The sequence below is a fragment of the Pavona decussata genome, unplaced genomic scaffold (assembly GCF_977016875.1).
Source record: "Pavona decussata unplaced genomic scaffold, jaPavDecu1.1 SCAFFOLD_71, whole genome shotgun sequence".
Classification (NCBI taxonomy): Eukaryota; Metazoa; Cnidaria; class Anthozoa; order Scleractinia; family Agariciidae; genus Pavona; species Pavona decussata.
In genome coordinates this window covers 2,117,501-2,138,109 of record NW_028145490.1, presented here as the reverse complement: position 1 = coordinate 2,138,109, position 20,609 = coordinate 2,117,501, and the positions used below count along the sequence as shown (strand labels likewise).

Genomic DNA, 20,609 nt, shown 5'->3' with positions numbered 1-20,609 from the left:
TTTCCTTTTGACATCGGGGCCGCTGCCTTTGCATTACCTCCTGAGGTCTTAAGGCCCCCGCTAGCTCGAGGAGCCTTTGGTTACTCACTACGTCAAAATCCCCTTCCAAATACTCAAATAGATTTTAGTGAAGTCATCCGTCAGCGAGAAATAAGTGAACAGCACAGACTAGCATCTTCTTGGAACAAAATCGCTGACTATGTTGCAACTGAAACTCAGCAATTACGTACATGTCTCTACACTAATTGGGACGTCCTATCTGCTGGTCGAATGGTAGAAAGTGTCACTCGTGCTTGGAAATCTTTTGAGGAAATTCATTCAAGGTATCTTCCGTGCATAAATCAGAGGAAACGTCTACAAGAGGTCGAGGAAAGGTTCAGATCCCTAAAGGAGACAGTTATAAGCTTATTTGAGCAAGAAGAGCGAATGCGAACGGATCACGAAGCCCCCAAACATGACGATGAAATTTCTGTCAAAAGTGAGAAGTCACAAGGCAGCTCTGTGTCCTCTAAGGCATCATCTCGTAAGAAAGAGAAGCTAAGAGCCGCGCTTCTGGCCAAGAAGAAAGTGGAGCTAGCAAAACGAAGAGCTGAAGAGGATGCTGAGCTGGCCAGGCAAAAGGCACGAATGGAATTGAGGCGATTGGAGGACGAGGCTGCTTTAGCCGAACTGGACTGGAAGATCGAAAGGGACTATGATGAAGACACTGGTCAGCTTGAGACCGTCGACGAAATTGAGAAAACACACCTCAACAGCTGCGAAGGTCCACCCAAAGGTTCCGAGTCAGAAAGGCAAGAGCTTCCAAAGTCAACCCCACGTAAGACAGAGAAAACCTTGGGCATCTCACCTGTAGATCACTCTACCCCCTCTGATAAAATACCAACATCCTCCAAGTCGGTTCATTTGCCCAGTTACTCCACTGTAGAAGAGTCTAAAAGGGAGGTGCCGCATGTCTCCAACCATACACCCATACAACACTCGCCTCAAGGTTTATTTCAGTCCAGGACAAAGCCTGATCCAGACACCAGAAGAGAGGAGACCACCCCAAAGGACCACGTTGCAGCCATGTGGAAGGTTCAACTGCTAAATGGCATTACGCCTACACAGTTTAATGGGAATCCAGCCGACTTCCCTTTCTTTCGAGAGCAGACCCGCACTCATCTTGAGAGTGAACTTCTAACCGACGCGCAGCGAATCGAGTACCTGCCAAAGTTTCTGAAAGGTGAAGCTCTGGAAGTCATCGAACGAAACAGAGGCTGCTCCTACAAAGACCTCATAAAGACTCTAGAGGATCGTTTCGGTAAACCCATCCAAGTTTCACAAGCCTGCATTGACGGTTTGGTATCTGGTCCCAAGCTTGCCCCAGGGGACAATGTGAGTTTACTGAACTTTGCTGAGAAGCTGAACACAGCGACAAAGATCCTGAAAGGTGATGTTGAGCATGAGGCTAGTGTGGCTACCAACCTGAGGAGAATTGTAAGCAGACTTCCGAACGACCTTGTTGCAAAGTGGCAAACTGAAAATTATGAGATCGTAAATCGTGGCAGGTCCGCTCGCTTACAGGATATCGCGAAATTTGTTATGAGACAAGCGTCGATAAGAAACGACCCAATCTTTGGGCCACAGAGGCAAAGGAGGGAGAATAGTGAAGACAAGGATACCCGGAATTCATCCAGGATTAAGAAACCACCACCTCCCAGGGACTCTACTATTTCATCAACTAAAATTGAAAGGCCACCAGAACCTCCCAGGGACTCCACAGTACCACCTGCTAAATCTGAAAGGCCCCCAGAGACAGGAAATCACATCAAATGCTCAATCTGCAAATCCACACCCCATCGTCTGCAGGATTGCCCAATCATTAAGCAGTGCGATCGTGTAACAGTAAGGCGACAGTATGCAGCCTCCTACGGGTTCTGCTTTAACTGTGGTTGTCACAACCCAACCCATAGTGGCACTACTTGTCCGGATCCCCCAGCCTGCTCCAAGTGTCCTGGGCATCATCTGACACTTTTACACAAGGAAAACAGCAATGGACGTCGTTTCCGGCCGAGAACCAATAATGGCGTAAGCAGTAATCACAACCAAGCAAATTCCCGTTCTGCTACGGTACCTCCACAGCAACAAAGCATGGGATCTGGTGCAGCACCACAAACCACCAACATCCATCAGGCCTCAGTGAGCACGACAGAGGTTTTTGCCCCGCAAGGTCGAGTCCTGTTAAATGTGGTTCCTGTGACTATCACGGCTGAGGATGGCAATTCCCTCTCCACGTACGGGTTTCTAGATAATGGCTGCACTGACACTCTTATTGATCGTCAGCTTGCGGATCAGCTTAATCTGGAAGGAACTTTGCAACGAATTGGCATCAAGACTATCAGGAGAAGTGAGGAATCAATAGAAAGTGAACGGGTGTCATTCACCCTCGGTCCCGTGGATGGGTGCGGTAGATGTATTGAAGTCAATGAAGCCTACGTACTCCCAGATCTCAATCAGTCAGGGCAGATTTTACCGGATTCTGTTGACGTTTCGAAGTATCCACACCTGCAAGACCTGACATTCCCAGAAGTTGACATTAAGCGAGTATCCATAATCATAGGAAGCAATTAACCTGCTGCCCATTTGCAAGATGAAGTCAGGGTCCCACCAGACAACAACGGTCCTTTTGGTTACCGGTTTCCGCTTGGCTGGAGTATTGCAGGGCCTTTAACTTGCGGCGACAAAGGGAAAACATCAGTCAACTTCCTTTCGGTGGGCATGGAAGATCAGATGGAACGCTTCTGGAAAATTGAGGATTACGGAGCCTCAAAGTCAGATGATAAGCCACTGTCAATCGAGGACAAGCGAGCCTTAAAAATTCTTGAGGACACAACAAGAATCGTAGATGGCCATTATGAAGTCGGTCTCTTGTGGAAAGAAGATCAGCCGCAACTACCAAACAACCGTACTCTGGCTGAAAAACGAGTCGAACTGCTAAGGCGCCGGCTAACAAAACCAGGAAATGAGGAAATGGCTGCAAAGTACAGAGCAGTTATGACTGAGTACATATCAAAGGGATATGCCCGCAAGCTTACCCCTGAAGAAGCAGCTAAAGAGAGCTCACACACCTGGTACTTACCCCATCATCCAATGATGAACCCGAACAAACCTGGGAAACTTCGCATAGTCTTTGATGCTGCAGCAGAGTATGAAGGCACATCACTTAACAAAAGTCTTCTCCAAGGCCCAGACGTGACCAATAGCCTCGTTGGAGTACTGCTACGTTTTCGCCAAGGGAAGGTTGGCCTAGCTGCCGATGTGGAGGCAATGTTCCATCAGGTGCGCGTCCGCAAAGAAGATCAAGATGCTCTGCGTTTCCTATGGTGGACTAACGACTACAGTCAGCATCCAGACGTTTATGTTATGGAGGTACACATCTTCGGGGCCACTTCATCCCCATGTGTTGCCAACTCTGTCCTGAGGAGAACTGCCACTGATAACTCAAAGAAATTCAGTCCAGAAGTTGCAGCAGTTGTTGAGAAGAACTTCTATGTTGACGACGCGCTACCGTCATTTAGCAGCAACACCTTAGCAACCAGAATGGCAACAGACCTCGCCGAAATGTTAGATCATGGTGGTTTTCGCCTAACGAAGTTCATGTCCAACAGCAAAGAAGTTTTGTCCTCGATTCCTGTCCAAAGAAGAGCTACACCAAACCTGGACCTAAGGCTAGATGAATTGCCGGTGGAGAGGGCACTGGGTGTTCGTTGGTTTGTCGAGACTGATGAACTGGGGTTCGAGATCAAGAACCTGAACCGTCCTGAGACAAAGCGTGGAATCCTGTCTGCTGTCTGTTCATTGTACGACCCACTCGGATTTGCTGCGCCCGTAGCACTCACAGCAAGAGCTCTTATACAGGACATATGGAAGGCAAAGCTAGACTGGGACCAGCCATTGGAAGAACACTTCTTAAAGAGATGGAGATCTTGGACCACACAGCTGCCCTCCTTGTCCGAGCTCCGTATCCCACGCTACTACTTCCCTCCTGGAGTGGACCCGAAGAAATGCAGACTTCAGTTACATGTCTTCTCAGATGCCTCCGAAGTTGGATATGGCGCATCAGCATACCTGAGGATTGTAGATCCAGATGACTCCATCCATTGCTCGTTTGTCATGGGAAAGGCAAGAAATGCTCCCATCAAGTTCACTAGCATCCCAAGGCTTGAATTGCAAGCAGCTGTCCTTGCCACGCGCCTAAACAAGATGTTGAGAAAAGAGCTCGATCTGCCCATACAGCAAACTAAGTACTGGACAGATAGCGAAATAGTGCTTCACTACCTGAAGAATGAGAAGCGCCGATTCCAAACCTATGTCGCCAATCGTGTGGAAGAGATTAGAGAAAACTCACATCCTAATGACTGGAATCATGTACCAGGTGCCTTAAACCCAGCTGATGATGTCTCCCGTGGCTTGAACCCTTCAGATCTGAAATTTAACCAACGCTGGTTACGAGGACCAGAATTTCTCTGGCAGCCAGAATCCCTCTGGCCCACTGCAGACTGTAAGGAAGTCCCGGACGAAGCTTTAGAATTGAAGAAAGAAGCGCACGCCAATCATGTTGATGTAAGCATCCATTCTGTCGCTCAACAGACAGACTCCTCTGCATTGAGCCCGCTGAGCGTAACGGCCAAAGATGTCATGGATCGCATATTGAACAGTTGTTCTGATTGGAACCGGCTAAGACGTCGGGTTGCTTGGCTTATCCGCTTCGTCCATTTTCTTCGCAATCGAAAGACTACCCAGAGAGGCCACCTGACCCTTGAAGATTATGATGCAGCTACTATAGCCATCACGAGAATCGTTCAACTTTCTGCCTATCCTCAAGAAATTAAAGACCTAAAGGCCAAAGGTGCAGTGAGGCCGTCCAGCAGTATAGTTGCCCTGGACCCAATGCTTGATGACCATGGCGTTCTGAGAGTTAAAGGCCGCATAGTAAATCCACCCGTCGCTGATGCTGCTAGGAACCAAGCAATTCTACCGAGAGACCATCCCATAACAGCAGTGATTGTTCGCCATGTTCATGAGTCAATTGGCCACTTGGGGCGCGAGCACCTCATATCAAGGGTGCGTGAGAAGCTGTGGATCCCTCAGATTAGAGTTCTTGTTCGTTCCATCCTTGGGCGATGCCTTCGTTGTAAAAGGTTGAATGCCAGACAAATAGTTCAGCAAATGGCACCCCTTCCAAGAAGCCGCATGATGGCTTACCAGCCTCCGTTCTCGTACTCAGGAATGGATCTGTTTGGTCCCCTCCAAGTGAAGCATGGCAGAGGTACAGCAAAGCGCTGGTGTTGTCTGTTCACATGTTTGAATACTCGTGCTGTTCACCTCGAATTAGTCCAGTCAATGAACACAGATGACTTCATAATGTGCCTAAGGAGATTCATCAATCGCCGTGGAGAGGTTTCAGAATTAAGATGTGATAGAGGATCCAACTTTGTAGGAGCGGAACGAGAACTGAGAGAAGAGATCAAGCAGTGGGATCAGCAGAAAATTGACCGTGAGCTACTTCAGCGTGGATGCAAGTGGATTTTCCAGCCGCCAACTGCCTCTAGCATGTCAGGAATTTGGGAACGTCTTGTGCGCAGTGCTAAGACTGTCCTGAAGGCAATCCTTGGAACCCAAATGGTCTCTGAGCCGGTCCTCCAAACCCTTCTGACGGAAGTTGAGCGAGTACTAAATGGTCGGGCTCTGACAGCTAATTCTGATGACCCGAATGACCTCCAGCCACTCACGCCTGCGCACTTCCTGATGCAAAGGAAAACAATCTGCCTTCCTCCAGGTGTGTTTCAACCGGCGGACCAGTACAGAAGGAAATGGAAGCAAGTTCAATTCCTTGCCGACCTGTTTTGGAAGAGGTGGTTGCGCGAATATTTGCCGACACTGCAAGTTCGAGGGAAATGGCACAGAGCCCTACCTAACCTGAAGCCAAATGCCCTGGTTTTGTTGATGGATGACAGTGCACCTAGAGGGTATTGGAGTCTGGGCCGAGTTCTGGAGGTCTACCCTGGCTCTGACGGGATGGTGAGGACGGTTAAGGTCAAGACTAAAGACTCTGTCTATATTCGGCCGATCCAGAAGCTGTGCCTTCTGGAAAATGACCTTGATAGTGCTAAAGCTTTAACTGTGAACTAGAGACGTTGGGCGTCCTAAGTCGGATCGTCCCAAGGCGGGCGGAATGTTTAGTTTCAAAATGAACAAACTTGGACTTGACTTTGTTTACGTTTTATTTTTATTTCACATTTCGTGACCGTAACATAAAGTAGCGAGTATTTTGATCATGTGATCTTAGTGAGTTTTCAGCGAAGCACGTGCTTGAATGTGTGTTGAGAATCTTCGCAGTTTATAAGCAAGTCGTCGTTTAAATCCGCACAAAATTTTTAACCGGTAGTGACAATGTTGTGAAATCGCTCGCCATGATGCTGTAAACAAGTAAATGCAGAGATACATGAGAATAGAGTGTTAACAACCCAACCGCGTCGAATTATTTGTGCAAACCCAACACCTGTCGTTCAGAAAAATCCGTTGCCTATTCCACATAACTGATTGTGCATGGAGACTGAACCTTTTGGTTCGTATTGACTTGGTTGTTATTTAAACCCACTTGCCCTCATCATAAAACTTGGCAGTTGTCATACGATAGCTCTGCAAAGAGTTATGAAGAAATCGTCCCTTGCGCATTGCCGGAAGGATATTATATTATCTAAAGAATATACCCGTTCAGGGCTTTGACACATCAGTATTGTACACAAATTGTGCAGAGAATAATTATATATGGAAAAGCGGGATACTTATGTTCCTAATAACTAAGATTATCAGAGCATATTTACAGTCGATCTCACTGCAGTTACAAACCCGAGTTTACTAAAAGACGCAATTCACACGTGATGCCGGATTCGACTGAATGTGATCGAAGTTCACACACAAAGTGATTTCAAGAACTAAATGGCCATTTGAATACTAGAATACATAAAATTTAATGAAAAATGAACGGACGAGATTTTGTCTGAAACTGTTTGTCTAAATTTGTCGGTCAATTTTACGTCTTTTACGATCACAAAATATGACGACTTTACGTCCAAACGTCCTTGTTTTTTTTTTTTTGTTTTTTTTTCACAGTAATGACGAAATCTCCATATGTGACAACTTAGTCTGTTTGTCCAAAACGTTTGTAGCCCCGTCCGTTGTCCGTCTTACAGGGTACGGAAACGGCTAAAGTTTACTTACTGAAATATTAGCACAATAAGAAAAAATCTGCACTTCAGTTCCTATAAACAAAGACCAATCAGAACGGTAGATTATATCCGACGAATCTGGTTGAGAAACGCGGGCTTGTGGACAGGGGTGAGATAGGCTGAAACTTAAGCGACGATAAACGAGGTTACCAGGCGGGCAAAAATGCTTTTGTTTTCACCCCATGAAATAACAAATACAAGGTGATATTATGAGTCCGTATACGTACAACGTATGCGAAGAGGTATACCGACGTATGAGGACGCCGATCCTTTGATTCCTTATACTTATCTCTGATGAATCTTGATAGAAGAGTATAACATCCTACTACAGTCAACTCTCGCCTTGCGGACACCTCGCTATTAGGGACACCTCGATAATACGGACAGCAGCTAAATCCCCGGCAGAAACAGCGTACAGACGTTTAACTGAAATAAATTCCCGCTATAACGGACTCTCGCTATTAATGACACCAACTCGCGGTCCCGAGGGTGTCCACAATAAAGGGAGTTGACTGTATTTTATATATTTTCTTGGCATACTCCTGACGTATATCGATCCTTACAGGGATCTCATATATCATGCCTGACGTTCTATAGTCCGGTATACAATTTTTGTTTTATCCGAGTAACAATAATCATAATGGAGTAAATGTGATGGAATATTTTAAGCCTGGTAAATAAATGAGAATGATGTATTATTCAGTGAGCGACACAGGCATACTCGGAAAAAAATATGAGTGGTCCTATCAGGAGTCGAGCCTAAGACCTTCCGATTACAAGTTCGGATGCTCTACCACTGAGCTACAGGATACTCGTGGGAGCTCTGGAAACCTAGTTTAATGGCCTTTAATAGCTCCCGCGAGTCTCCTGTAGCTCAGTGGTAGAGCATCCGAACTAGTAATCGGAAGGTCTTAGGTTCGGGCCTTTACCGTTTGCATCGTCTTACGTGGTTGGCCGAAGAACGAAAGAACGAGCAATACAACAATAATCCGTACAGGGTAAAGTGAAAATAGCGCTTTTGAAAGGTGCAGGGCTACTGTTAATTACACTTCGTTAACCATTGTCTGTAAGAACTGTGGCGCCCGCAAAAAAATATGTTGGAGTTTGAATTTTCCTTTGTCATTCAGAACCTTTGTTTGGGTCAGAAAACTATAAATAAAGGCACATTAAACGATCTGGGTTTATAGTGTTTAAAACCTGGGCTTCATTGAAGCTTATTTCTATTTGTCTTGTATAATTTTCTGCCCTGCTGCTTGTAGACATTTGACTTGTCAGCCGTGCGCCGAATTGTAATCCTTTCAAAAAGGCATTATGATACAATAAATTGACGTGATCATTTAGGCGGTATGAAAACAAGAATTACCAATGCATCATGTTATGACAAAAATATGGTTTCCAATCTACAGCAACTCTGCTTTTCTGGCTTTTTTTTTTTTTTTTTTTGGATTATCATTACCGTGGCTAAACTGTATCCTGAAAAATATGGTTTAACAGTTTTTAATGGGAAACGAGTGCTGTTCAAAATTTTTGGAGCCCTTGAATCCTCAAACTGATCTTCACTCGAGCGAAACCTTGACAACCTTGTGTCCCGAGAAATATACATTAACATAATTAATTCCTTCGCGCGTTAAGTTCTCTCATTCCCTGCTTCCTTTGGCAAAAGGCAATTGTTCATTAGCCATTATTTGGCGTTTCTATCTTGACATAGGGGCAGGTCTGGCAAAGGAACTGAAGCTGCTTGCTTTCATATTTAGAATTTCAGCTTTTTATGATGGTAAGTACGTTGGTTTTAATTATAACTTTGCATTTGTATCGGAATAACAACGATTGCAGGAAGGATTGTACCGGCGTATTCGAATGATTCATGCGCGTTGCTTTAGAGGGAATCCATGTTACACAGCACTCTTAAAGCAGAAAATATTCGTATATAAAAAGTACTTCGCTCAAAATTCGACAACTAGCGGTTTAGTTGCTGTTTAAGATCTCCAACTATACCATTTACCGGCGCAATTGGTGAAATTACGAACAATCCTGATGAGTTATATTCTTAAAAATTAAATTTTAAATTTCATGAAACTAATTCTTGTGCATGAATGTGCATGAACTACTCCTATTTAAAATTTAGAACTAAAACGGCATTTTACTGATTTTATACTCAAGAAAATAAAAGACCACCTAGACTGAAGCCTGGCAATATAAACATGCTCGATCATTTCATCAAGAACGATGTTTTTCAAGAGAAGCTATCAGCAAAACAGTGAAAAAGTTTCAACGACGCTTAACAAATTTCTAGAATCCCGTAAACATTGAAGATATTATTAGAAATGTTGGATATTTTGTACTGTGTGTAAATTGTCTTTCAAGCGTGAAAAAAAGCGGAGAAAAACTAAAAATACAATCGGTTCTTATAGCTTATGGTTCCCAAATTTGTCAGGCATGAATGGTTTTGAAGTTTTCTGTGTTAACGGGCTACGGTGGAATATCGGTGGTACGTGACAGTTCGTATCGTTGAAAGACCGCATTTTGAAGCATTCAAAGGTCGTCAATTTATTCTAGAACCAGTACATTGTTTATCTACACATCTTTAGAAGACTTAGAAAGTTGTTTATTTTAGACCGGCTTGGATAATTACATTAAGGATATGAAAAACTCTTCAGAATTAGAGACGGTCAGGCAAGCCAGGCTGCCACTAACCTTAGTTTTAGCTTGGAGCAACGTGTTTTCTATCATACTTCTAAAAAGGATTTCTATAAAAGGGTTCTGAACGACTGAGACTGCATCTGTACATACGATCAGTCGCTGAAGGGAATTGTGAAGGTTGTGGTCACACTAAAGGGCTTAACAGTGATTAAGTCTAGTTAATCGCGCTAAAAAACTGAATCATCGATTAGTTAAGAAACTTTTCAGCATGTGTCGTCTTTAAGCTGTCATCGAAGCACCAAGCGCGCCGACATTTAAAGGCGATCGGCTGTACAATAAATCGATGAATTCTGGACTGAACAGATATCTCCTGGAACAACAACTCGTGTCGTCTTGGAAATAGGGTGGTGTTTAAACAGTATTTTGAAAAGTTTGCGACGCTTGCCTGGTGACTTGCATTTGCTGCTAACTAAAATAAAAAGGGAATACGAAAAGAAGCTCTTCACGACGCGTGAAGGGAAATAAAAAGTTATTGCAAAATACCAACTGCTAATGGCCGTGATATGTGCTTGCAAATGATTGGCTTATCGAACAAACTTAGAAAAAAGGTCGAAATATGTATAGAACCAACGTTTCAGACGTTTTAAGATCTTTGAAGTCTGCCGCTTTTGGTGTCAATTACATCGCCGTCTGCCGAGATCTCTAAATAGGAACTTTGGGGGGTTGTAAACGGAATTTAGCTAAAGCGTGATTGCGCGTGTCTTTATCGCGATTTAACCCTGTTGAGCAACCACAGCCTCATTCAGAACTAATTGGTGTCAACCTGTAATCAAGTTAGCAAAGAAGTCATGACGGAGCAAACCAAATCATCAATCATACAGCTACAAACGATTCGACGATGACTTCAAATACGTTACGGATAACCTTTCTTGAACATTGCGGTAATACTTTATTCGTGACTGATGCAACTGTTGAAATTTAAACATTTGTAGAAAATTGTACATTGGGGTCTGTTTGCTCTAGCGCACCAGAACCTTGTTAGATGTGGGAACGAAGAAGGAATTTTTTTTAAAAAAATTAGGTTAAAACTCATTGATACGACACGTTATTAACCAGTCTTGCCCAGGTTAGGAAGTGCTAATACTTGAGTACCTATATGACAGAAAAAAAAAATTAATCTAAAAAAAAAAAAAACTGGCAGAACGTGCTTAACTCGGCAGAATAGAACAAATGTTAATTGAATCAGCTGTACATCTGTCTGAACAAAAGGATTTTAGAGAATGACAAATTTTCTTTATGTAGACTGAATATTTAATTTTCATAAAGCCAAACTCGTGGAATGGTTTTTCTGAAACTTCAAACCTTTGACGTAAAAGTTATTAGAACAACTCTTGTTTGGTTCTAAGAAGAAATAAATAATTGAGTCACAATTGCATTTTAATCTAAAAGTTTGGATAAATTTGGCAGGGCATACTGAATATATTAAATTTTTATCAGTATTCGTAACCGATCGACGTGGATGGGATTCAAAAGGCGGAACCACCACCCTTATTTAAAAAAAAAAAACATTGCAAACCCAGAATTGTTCAAAAGCGTTCGAATGAATGGTTACAGTTTTACGCGCAGACTGCCTTGAAGCTAGAACTTTCTTGTACAGTATAATAAACAACACCAAAGGAGGGAACATGTGAAGGTTACTAATCCAATTCAAAATCACACCGAAGGATTTTGTCCGAAGACTCAAGAGGTAGGATTTCACAACGCGCGCTTAGCCAGGGAAAATACAAATTAAAACGCAGCAATGTTCATAAACTTAAGTTATACATTTTTCTACTATGGTTTTGAAATAAGGAAAGGCAGTTCTTCTTCTGTTCTAAGTAAACGTCACCATTTTTATACAGCCTGGTGTTTCAATTACACAAATTAAGGCCTTGGAAGTTAACGTTGTGGTCACTTGACGCGACTCTCCTTCTCCCCACCGCCCAAAAATATCATTTCTGTACAAATCCTTTGGATTTTTCTTTAAAAAGACATCCTAACCTTTATTACAGCTCATTCTTTAACCCCCGTGGTCCTAAAATGTGGCCATCTGATTTTTATGATTGTTACGTACCCTTTCTATTCCGAATATTCACGGGACGCCCTATATGCAACTGATGGGACATTGTTTCGTCTAACGTTCCACGACTATGAGATTTTTAAGGATTTCATGACAATGAATTTAAAGCAGTTAAGGATGAAGATTCCCATTAGACTTTTGAAGATTGCATGCTGATAACTTACTTATACTAGAAGCAAGTGGTGTCGCTTCCACTCAACAATAAGATGATGAGCTCGAGATTTCTATCGCGTGGTGGTTGATGATGAGGGCGAAGCCAGAATCAACTATCACGCATAGAAATAGAGCGAATAAGCTAATCGTTTGAGTATAAATCTACTTGTCGTTCAAAACTTAACAACAAGATAGGTTCACGTTTTATTGAATAATGATATAAATAGTTTACGCCACGCGCTACTCACTATCTACAACAGAATAGATAGCGAGTAGCGTAGCCAATAAGAGAACACCGTTCGTGATAGAACGCTAGTAGATTTATGCTAATTAACAATTATTCCATGAGCGCGCGTTGGATATGAGATGATAGATAGCCAACGAGGCGCGTAGCGCCGAGTTAGCTATAAACATCTCATTTCCAACAAGCGTGAGTGGAAAAATGGTTTTATTAAAAACAATCAAGAAATATTGCTAGATCTTGCTGATTTCGCTTTGCAAGAACAACCAGAAGACAACTTAATGGTCTCTATTTCTCGGGCATGGTGTAATGGCTCAATCCATATACCATGGCCGCTAAGCCAATCAAATTGCCCGAATTGCATTATACAATGATCCAGTTTTTAATAATGTAAGTTATATTGGTTTCCTTTCTTTTGTATCTGCATGCTTCTGAACTATAGCAGCAGATCGATGGGGGGAGGGGTAGCAAACCCCTCTTTCTTCAAATAAACATAAAGACACAAAGGCCTTTTAGCCATTCCTGAATAACAGTTTCCATTCATAACCCTTCCCTGTTGTTTTATTGTCGGTTACCACTTTATAAAAAATCCTAAGATCCGCCACTACCTTTTTTGCACGATTTATTTTATTTTATTTATTTATTTTTTTGTAATAAACATTCTTTCCACAGATGTTCTGCAAGAGATTGTTTGACAATTTGATTCGTAAGAAACCACGCGAAGCATGGTTGCCAGACATTCCACTGAGAAGATGCTTCACGACAGTAGATCTTACTTCACTGGGCGTGGGGACGATTGTGGGCGCTGGATTGTATGTGGGGATTGGTGAACTGGCTCGTGATACTACGGGCCCATCCGCCGTTCTTTCTATCATCTTAGCCTCCGTCGCCGCGTTGCTTTGCGCGCTTTCATTCGCCGAGTACGGCAGCCGCTTTCCAGACGCTGGGTCATCGTACATTTACACTTACGCTACCCTGGGTGAGATCTGGGCTTTTGTAGTTGGTTGGAATATTTTCTTGGAGTTTTTACTGACCGGAGCAGGTCTTGCTCGAAAGTGTAGTCAGCTGATAGATTCAGCCTCAAATGGAAAACTGTTCCTCTTCTTTACAAAACATTTTTCTAAACACTGGTTCATACCCGGGAAAGAATCATTTCCAGACCTGCTCGCAGCTGCGTTGGTGCTTTCTGTAGTAGCGATTCTTTGCATGGGAGCTCGAAGTTCCACAAATTTTCACAACATCATAACAGCAGTCAACTTAACTGTTATCACTTTTATGATCGTCTATGGACTTTTCTTCGCCAATTTACATCATTGGACACAGGATTTTATGCCTCACGGCGTTTCTGGTGTACTGCAAGGAGCAGCAAAAGCCTTCTTTGCTTTTTCAGGCTTCGACATTGTTGCCGAAGCAGCTGAAGAAGCCATAGACCCTGAAAAAAACATCCCATGGGCGTTATTCGTGATCATAACAATCAGTACACTGGCGTATGTCGGTGTAGCTACAGTGTTAACTCTAATGACGCCACACAATACATTGGACACATACGCGCCGTTGGCGGAAGCCTTTCAGCGAAAAACATTTTCGGGCGCTAAATACATCATTATATGTGGCGGAATATGTGCTACTGTCAGCGCTTTGTTCTGCACTGTCTATTCTACTTCGAGAATAGTTTATTCCATGGCTTCGGATGGACTTCTGTTCCGATGGTTTTCCAAAGTGCACGCAAAAACGCAGGTACCTAGCCGAGCCATAGTGGTTTCTGGAATGATCACAGCGTTGCTAGCAATGATGTTTGAAGTTGATCAGTTGGTAAGTTGACTAACTGTAGAGAGTGGGTGTCTTAAGGAAAAAAATCCAACTTTACACATCAAGCCAGTCAAAACCAACGCAAACAACCCAGCCAACCAATCACAAGTGAAAGTAAATCAATCCCCCACCCCCCCCCCCCAAAAAAAAAAAACAGACAACTGTGCAACCGATGCAGAGCGAAATTCCCAAGGAGGACCGGCGCGCTATCGTAGAACCAATGAAATCACCTCTCATGAAGCTTACTTCAATAATTACGAACTTAATAATAATATTACAGATCTATAGCGTCTCGCGTTTTTTTGTGACTTGCGTTCCTTTACGTGATATGTATCTTATTGCTATATGCATGCCCAATTTCGGGTTGGTAACGCGTTTTTCTTTTGTTTATTTATTTATTGGTATACATGACATTCTATTACAACATATATTATTAATAACATTAACACTTCTGGGTTAAACGTCAACTTCACAATAGTCAATAAAGGAGAACGGCAGAACATTGTGACGCATATACTAAATCCTAGCAATGGACAACGAGGCGAAAAGCAAGCAAAACAAAAAGAGAAAAGAATAGGCGTTCTCCCAAGTTTCTTTCATGGAATTTTAATTTTTTTTACCAGCGGTCGTTTTTGTTGCTATCTAGTTTTGACAGGTTTGAAAAACTAGTACAATTACAACTACGACATGACTGAGATTTTATTTCAAGTTTTTAGCAAAGTACTAAGAAGAGATCTATCCCAGTTAACTTCATTTACTCCGCTTTGTGAGAGACGAATCGAAGGTGATTGTTTTGAATGATGATAAATAAGGCCTTTTGTTATTCCAAAAAGACGAGACCACCTACGTCTCCAGGACTTGGTTTTGTTACTACGGGTTCTCACAAAAACCTCGTAGTGAAATGACGACGGCTATCTCTTTTTCCCACTAAAATGTTAGCAACAAAACGGGAACGTCATTTGAGGACGCGAGAGCTCGCGGAATACGGTCTGGACGCGAGTCTATTTCGTCTATATATGGGCATTCTTGATGCGCAGGCCGTTGTCAACTGACGTCCCGTTCTGTTGCTAAATCTGCCTATTGGCTCACGCGCACGCACTCTTTATAATCCATTGGAAAAAGTCGAACTCGTATCTCACTCTTACTAGAATCTAAAGCCAGGTCTTAAATGTGAAAGAAAGGACTTGCTCAAGTTATCAGTTCCCGCCGGCCCCTACATCCGCTCCCCTACAAGTGCAAAACCTTCATAAACTGACTATCTACACCGTGGTGTGGGCATGTCTACAACATATTTGTCAGGGACTGTTTAAAATAGTTTGCTGATTAAAAACGGATGATCTAATGTCATTAATGTCGATCGTTACTTTTGCCAGGTGGAATTAACCTCCATTGGAACATTGGTAGCGTACACCAAGGTTACCATATCTGTTCTTGTTAGCCGCTACCAGACTGGAGTCCAAAGTGTCCCCGAAGACGATAGAAGAAAAAATAACATAACCGAATGGCTGCAGAAGCTTCTATCGAACGTAAAAGGAAATGCCCACAAAGGTCAGCCTCAGGTTGCTTACCAGCCGATCTCAAGCGAAGAAGACTCCCAAGGATCTTCTAATTCCACGAATTCTTCGCGTTCTGGTGTCACTGAGGGCACAGCTTCTCGGGCAGAACTCGCTGTTTTTTGCCTGGTGGTGTGCATTACTGGACTGGCTGTGACTTTTACTCGTTCATTTCATGATATCATCAATGGAAAATGGTGGGCGATCTTCCTGGTTTGTTTCTTCTCGGGGTCAACCATTGTCTCACTAGTCGCCATCCAGCTTCAGCCCCAGAACTCCGCCAAGTTTCCGTTCATGGTGCGTTGTGTACCTTACATACCCGCTTTAACCATCCTAATAAATGTGGTGTTGTTGGCGAACCTTAACCGGATGACTTACGTTCGCTTTGGCGTGTGGATGACGATAGGTAGGTTCCGAACAGCTTGCTATTTTTTATTTTTGCTAAGTACCAAACTTAAAAAAAACTCGCCATTTTAAACAAGGTGGTAGAAACTGCATCACAATATTGAAGCGATTTGATTGGCCTATTAATTTGTTATTCATTTTCCAAATATGGTACTTACGTGATTGAACATTCGCACGCTTTTGGCAAAAGAGAAGATATGGGAGTTACATCTTTCAAACTTTATGGGTTTCTAGTGGTACTTGATAGGACATTTTCACTACGGCGGCACTTGGCTACACCTACCTGAATCCTTTTTTTTTTGTTTGTTTGTTTGTTTGTTTGTTTTTTTTTTTTGCTTTCTCATGCTAGTTAGAACTATTGTTCTTTGCTCTCAACTGGGATTACAAAATTTGAATTTGAAAAGAAAAATGAAATGAATTCTGATAGTTATAGTCAAATGACTCCATTTTGAAAATGGCCCATTGTTCTCTGTAACAGTCAACTTCAAGCACGATCTACTCCAAGCACGATCCAAGCACGATCCCGGGTGTATCTCAGGCATTTGACCTTAGTTTAATTTAGAAATTTGACTCCAACGTGTGACAACGTCAACTAGAAGTTTTGCCGTCATCTGAATCAAGAGTCACATCATAAACACACTTCGTGTTCCAGTTCTGTACTCCATTTAATTTACTTCACTATATTTCATATTGTCTTTATTTTGATTCTGCATGGCAGTTGCTTTTATCAGTCTGTGTTAAATACAGTCAACTCTCGCTTTGCGGACACCTCGCTATTACGGACACCGCGATAATAAGGAAAGCAGCTAAGTCCTCGGCAAAAATAGATTGCAGACGTTTGACTGACATAAATTCCCGCTATTACGGACTCTCACTATTATGGACACTAACTTGCGGTCCCGAGGGTGTCCGCAATAAAGGGAGTTGACTGTATGCCGTAATGTAAGATCTACAACCAAAACAGTAACGCAAGAAAAGCATTTCGGCCTTAAATTTTGAGAAATTTCTTTCGAAAAGGTGAAATTTTAAGCGCTTCTGTTTACTATCATGGTATATTATATTTTTTCTAAGCCCCAACGAGTAGGACTACATTTGATCATCATGTTAATCGGCTTACATGCTGGGGAAGGAAGTTTTTCATGGTCTTTCTTGAATCGACCTATGAATTGGTACGTCAAACACACAAGCCCAGCTAGATTAGTATCTCCCTTTGTCCCTTTCCAATGATAAGCTTCACAAGCTCACTGCAAGACAATCGTCTTTGAACTAGCGTGTGATAATAGTGATTAAACTGTCGTTAGGGAAACAGGTGGCAATTTTCAGATATTTTAAAAAAGCCTAATTTTTCGGATTAGAGAAGCGGCCAAAGCTTTTTTGACAACCTGAGCGGAAGCGATCTACAAAATCTAGGGTTGATCAATTTTCTCACTCTGTTCTGTTGATTGTTCCGTCAATTGATTGATTTCGAGCCTTTTGATTTGATAAATATATGATAAAAGTTTGCCAACTTTAGCCTTGAATTTCCCCAAGAATTATTGATCATTTGAGAAGCCATATGAAACACTCGAAAGTGTGTTTCATCAGATATCCAAACTCCTCGAAGTCGTTTAAAAAAACTCGGCTGCGCCTCGTTTTTGCAACCTACTTCTCGGTGTTTGGATATATCTGACGAAACAAACCTTTTCGTGTTTGATATATTACATGAAACTTTGACCTATGTGGAACTTCAGCCATGTCGACGAGTAACAGTGAACAGTTAAAAATTAGAGTACATCAACCCAATGACGACAGAAACAACAATAAAGTAACTTTATCAGTTATGAGAGGTGAATGGATTAAAATCGAACAGAGTGCAGATTGGGTGTTATGTTCGACATGGCTGAAATGCAAAACATAAATTAAGCCAAACGGCACTTTTCTTTGTGTAGTCATGCTGCAAACTTGTTAAATAACAATTACATTTTTTTTTCCTCCAGGTTTCATTATCTACTTATTCTATGGATATAAACACAGTTCAGAAGCAATAAAACCAACTACCGTTGAAGAAGGAGACGTAGAAGTGATACAGGAAACTCCAGAAATCGAACAAAATGTTAGCACACCTCAGCTACAATGAACTATGGTGAAGTTGGTGACTCAAAAATTGTGCGATTTAAAAACTCGTTGTGAATAAGAATTCGTTTTATGGATCTTCCAAGAGGTTGATCAGGGGCATCACCGCTGCCTTAATCTCAAGGCGTGTTTAGCGAGTGTAAAACTCAGGGGCGACAAGCACCGCGCCGCTTACAACGTCTAGCATGGCTGGACGAGAGAACAAAAGAACGAACAACAGAACAATGTTCCAATTCCTTAAAAATAATGCAGCTGCAGGTTATCAGGGTCCAGTGAAAATGGAGCTTTTGAAAGGTGCAGGTCTACTGCAAACTCAAACTTTCAATTTCTTGCTGGTAAACGCCAGAAATTAAAGTTTGGTAAAATATGCTGTCAAAATCAAAAAGAATTAGGCAGACTTGTGTTATTCTGTCAAAACGAGGTAAATTCGTCCTGTCAGGCAAACCTTTAAAAGTTGGCAAATTCTAAAAAATTTGCACTTACTGCCGACATGCGTGCGCAATAAATATTGGGCCTGAGTGTTAGAAGCCTCAGGAAGCTGTTTTCACCTCTTTAGGCGTTATAAGCACGCCTCAGACTCGGTTTTCCCACAAAGGCAAACCAAGTGATAACAAAATGTATTACCCTCTTGTCAACGCCTTTTCTCACGAAAATCGCCACAATCTACAAATGGCTGACTAAATCCTAGTTTCGCGGAAATGTTATCAGAAGTGGCCTTACACGACCAGTAAAATAGAGACTAGAGAACTGAACGCTCTAAGTCACCATTATTTTTAGTAGGTCAACAGGTATGTTAAATAACTCCAGCCTTTTCTCTGGTGTCAAAAGTAAACAACACATGTTTCTGAAAAACATAATGCACAACTGAACATGCCGGTAACAGTGAACCTGCCAACTATCGTTCTTTAAAGGTTGCCAAGAATGAAGACTACAATCCTGCCCATTCAGAACATGTGTGACAATATATGATATCATTTGAATAGCAGATTATATAACCTTCTTTTCGGGAAGTGCCACCTATATTTTTATTGTTACTATGAATAGGTAAAATATATTTGTATCAGTGGAAACGTTAAAATAAAGGTTCAGTTTTGTTAACAATAACTCTACTAGTGCACAGAAACTGGTGAGAATCTTTTAACGAAGATGATACAGTACATTCTACGTCACAGTGTCCCTTTAAGTGCTCAGTCAACCCATTCCATCTCCTCCAACCATTCTCCATTCACCTTCCACGGTAAAAGTTACAGAGTATACTAAAATAAACATCCGTTGTTACGGACACCCTGCACTGGCCCTGGTATTACTGTCACCTTGTACATGTGAAAACGGATAAGTGTCCAAATACTGTAAGTGAAATATATGAAATTCAGACATTTGAACCAAGGATGACAGAATGAGTAAGTGAATGTGCATCGCAGTTGTGCAAGCAACTTATGCGTTGCGAAAAGAAAGCCTGAAAAAAAAAAAAGGCTTGAACGGGATTCGAACCCATGACCTCTGCGATACCGGTGCAGTGCTCCACTAATTGAGCTATATCAAAGCCGCCTGGGAGCTGGTCATTTTTTGGTTAAATGACCAGCTCGCGGTTCGCTTGATAGTCCAATTAGTGGAGCACTGCATCGATATCGCAGAAGTTATAACATCGTAGCAAACAAATTTTCACAGGCAGGTTTTTTCAGAAAAAGGAATACTGCTTTTAATGCACAGTGACGTCCGTTGTTTTTATAGCAGTTTGGTCTTCTCTTAATTTTGATTAATTTTTGATCAATTTTGTTGCTTTTATGAAGTTTTGGAGAAATGAAAATGGTGGATCCAAGCCACCGTTTGGAAATCTTGACGTACTTCAAACGTCAAATGTCGAAATGACTTTCCGTTTCGTGTCTCAAACGAAATATCTTTGTACGTTCTCTCCATTCTCTAAGTTTCATCATTGCCATGGCTTTGACTGTCTTGGAGTTATAGAGGCCCCCTCTAGGCACAAAAGACGAGAAAAAACCGGTCTAAATGGTGTTAATGCAATCTAAATAGTGTTTCCGATCGTGCACGTAATGAAAAGAAATAACGTTAGTTGTTCTAGGATATAGAACTGTATAAATTCAATAGATGAAATGACTCCAACAAAGTTTATCGGAGAGAGTTAACAATTGTCCTTCGAAATCACGTAGAATATAGCCTGATGTGTAGGCCGAAGTGGTTAAAATCAGGCAACATTTCGCAAGATTTATCAGGATAGTTGTTTTACTATTCAACATATTTGTTAAAATAACAGATCGCAATGAAAGAACACAAAAACTAAGACAAGT

General features: G+C 42.0%; 2 protein-coding genes across 4 annotated transcripts in view; both read left to right on the top strand.

Moving 5' to 3' along the window:
• LOC146477284 (uncharacterized) overlaps positions 1-20,609 on the top strand; it is a 77,697-nt gene that overhangs the window by 28,967 nt on the left and 28,121 nt on the right. The gene's annotated exons all lie outside the window — the stretch shown is intronic.
• Positions 8,745-19,402, top strand: LOC146477286 (cationic amino acid transporter 4-like). 2 transcript variants are annotated; one of them, XM_085113753.1, is made up of 4 exons: positions 8,745-9,045; positions 13,097-14,236; positions 15,607-16,192; positions 18,168-19,402. In XM_085113753.1, exons 1-4 carry the CDS (start codon positions 9,040-9,042, stop codon positions 18,305-18,307), a joined length of 1,872 nt encoding a protein of 623 aa, XP_084969879.1. In that variant the 5' UTR covers positions 8,745-9,039; the 3' UTR covers positions 18,308-19,402. The 2 variants fall into 2 exon arrangements, with proteins under 2 accessions (XP_084969879.1, XP_084969880.1); XM_085113754.1 differs by lacking the exon at positions 8,745-9,045 and adding an exon at positions 11,239-11,658.